Source organism: Propithecus coquereli, unplaced genomic scaffold, assembly GCF_000956105.1.
Source record: "Propithecus coquereli isolate 6110/MARCELLA unplaced genomic scaffold, Pcoq_1.0 Scaffold316, whole genome shotgun sequence".
NCBI classification, from domain to species: domain Eukaryota; kingdom Metazoa; phylum Chordata; class Mammalia; order Primates; family Indriidae; genus Propithecus; species Propithecus coquereli.
The window spans coordinates 2,534,469-2,536,703 of record NW_012148797.1 but is presented as its reverse complement, the minus strand read 5'-3'; the positions used below and the strand labels follow the sequence as shown (position 1 = coordinate 2,536,703).

At 42.7% G+C, this 2,235-nt stretch overlaps 1 protein-coding gene across 1 annotated transcript in view; it reads left to right on the top strand.

Moving 5' to 3' along the window:
* Nucleotides 1–2,235, top strand: part of GLT8D2 (glycosyltransferase 8 domain containing 2) — a 53,118-nt gene that overhangs the window by 28,659 nt on the left and 22,224 nt on the right. The window contains exon 2 of the mRNA XM_012650249.1: nucleotides 1,859–1,905. Coding sequence (XP_012505703.1) covers nucleotides 1,887–1,905 — 19 coding nt within the window. The 5' untranslated portion in view covers nucleotides 1,859–1,886. The remainder of the gene's footprint in view (nucleotides 1–1,858; nucleotides 1,906–2,235) is intronic.

Here is a 2,235-nt window from a genome sequence, read left to right as displayed (position 1 = left end):
CTCTTGCTCAGGCTGGTCTCGAACTCCTGAGCTCAAACAATCCGCCCGCCTCGGCCTCCCAGAGTGCTGGGATTACAGGTGTGAGCCACCACGCCCGGCCTAATACAATGTATTTTTTAGAGCTTTTAAAAATATTATTCTGAGAAGGGGTCTGTGGGCTTTACCAGACTGCCAGGAGACTCAAGACACAAAAAGGGTTAAGACCCTTGCCATCCGCCATAGATATGGAGATTCATATATAATTGATTTACGCTGCCCCCATCCCCAATGTCCCCTCAAAAATTCTGCAAATTCCTGATGGTTTACATTCTCATTTCCAGTGCCCTTGGAACTTCCTGTTTCAGTTGCATCTCTCCCTGTCCTGCACGTCCAACATGGACACACGTCTGGGTCTGGTGGGAAGAGCAGGAGGAGGTGGGCTGGGGGTTAGAAGGTGCAGAGCAAGGCAGAGGACCGTGAACATCCCAGTTTTGAAAAGTCCCTGGGCCCATCTGCCGTAGGGAACTAAGTTCTCTTGGACTCTTTCTTCTCCCCTAATAACATTTCTGCTTGGGCTGCAGCCAAGCCCAGGATTCTCGTTCACCCTTCCTTTATTCAGACCTGTTTCGCTTTCTCCTGCTCTCACCCCGCCATCCCACCTAAGCATAAAAGACCTTGCTTTCATAACAAAGACAGTTTTCTCCCTGAGGGGACCTCTGCCAGCAATTGAAGAAGGGATTCTTTTTCCACCACTACATTCTTGCACAGTTCACATACATTTGAAGGTAAAACAAGAAACTTGAAAGATATTTTGGGCTCACTGTGAGTGAGGTTGATATTCACTCTCCTTTACCATAAGAATGTCCTTGGGAATGTCTGAAAAACAGAACTTTAGGGCTTTAATGAAGTCAAAGACTGATGGAGGGGGTTAAATGAATTTAAAATAAAATCCTAACTTCTCTCCAGGCACTGTAGTATCAGGCCCCTTCGTACCTCTCCAGCCTCTTCCAGCCCCAGTCTCTTCCTTGGCACACTATATTCCAGCCACATTGACCTTGCAATTCCTAGAATACTCAGAGCTCTTTCCTGGCCACAAGGCCTTTGCATTTGCTCTTCCCTCCGCATGGAATGCTCGTCTGCACGCTCTCCACTTGATGGCTCCTGCTCTTCCTTCCCACCAAATGCCACCTCCTCAGTGAGGCTTTTCCTGATTTCTCTTCCAGATGTACCCTCCACCTCTCTGTTAGTCTTTATCCCAACACCTCCATTGTTTCCTTCATAACACTTACTGTAATCTAATCATTTTATTTGTTATGTTTTAATATGTTTCCCCCACTGGTCCAAAGCTCCAGGGGGATCAGAACCATGGCTATTTTGTTCGTTGGTGCATCTCTAGCATGTAGCACAGTGCTGGACTTTGAGTAGAATCTCAGTATGTAAATACTGACTGAATGAATGAATGAATTGAGTGTAAAGTATGCCCTTCTGAGGGATTCCTGAAAATACAAAAGCTAGACAGCATAGGGGTTGATATCTCAGATCAAGGAGCCCTTCTTGTGTGATATTTCTTCCAGTTGGTGCCATCTGCTCTGCTCACCTAGAAGGCTGACAGGGCTGATTTTGGAAAAGGTTTATAAAACCCTGAAGACAAAAGATTAGCTCTTGGGGACCCTTAGTAAGGTTTGTTAAGCCAGAGGAATCACTTTTGAGGAGGCGGGTCATGTTTATTTTGTTTTCAAAAGTTTAGATTCGGAACAGTAAAGAATGATCGCACACTTCACAGATACATCAGACTTTGAAAGAAGCACAGTCCTTAACACTTGCTGATGACTTTTGAGTTGATTCTCTTTTAAACAAAATTTTATTCTTTAATCCGCAGGTCACGATTCTTATCCACGTGAACACACATGGCTCTGTTACGAAAAAGTAAGGTTACAACTTTCGAAAATAATGATTATAAAAATAGATATTTGGGAGGACTGTTTTTTTTTTGCTGTCAATAAGAAATTTACTTGTTTTAAAAAAATCCAAACGCTGGCATTGTCCAGAAAAATTTAACAGGTTTATTTATAATTGTTATGAAGTTGAACTGCTGAAACTTGTTCACTGAAACATTTGACTTGCATTAATACTTCACATCCCGGCATTTATATTAAAAATTCACACATAAATGAAAATGGAAAAACTGCCAATACCTGATTTTTGTCCCCTATTTTTCCACTTGAAATCATATACTTAGATACCTTTTGACCCCAC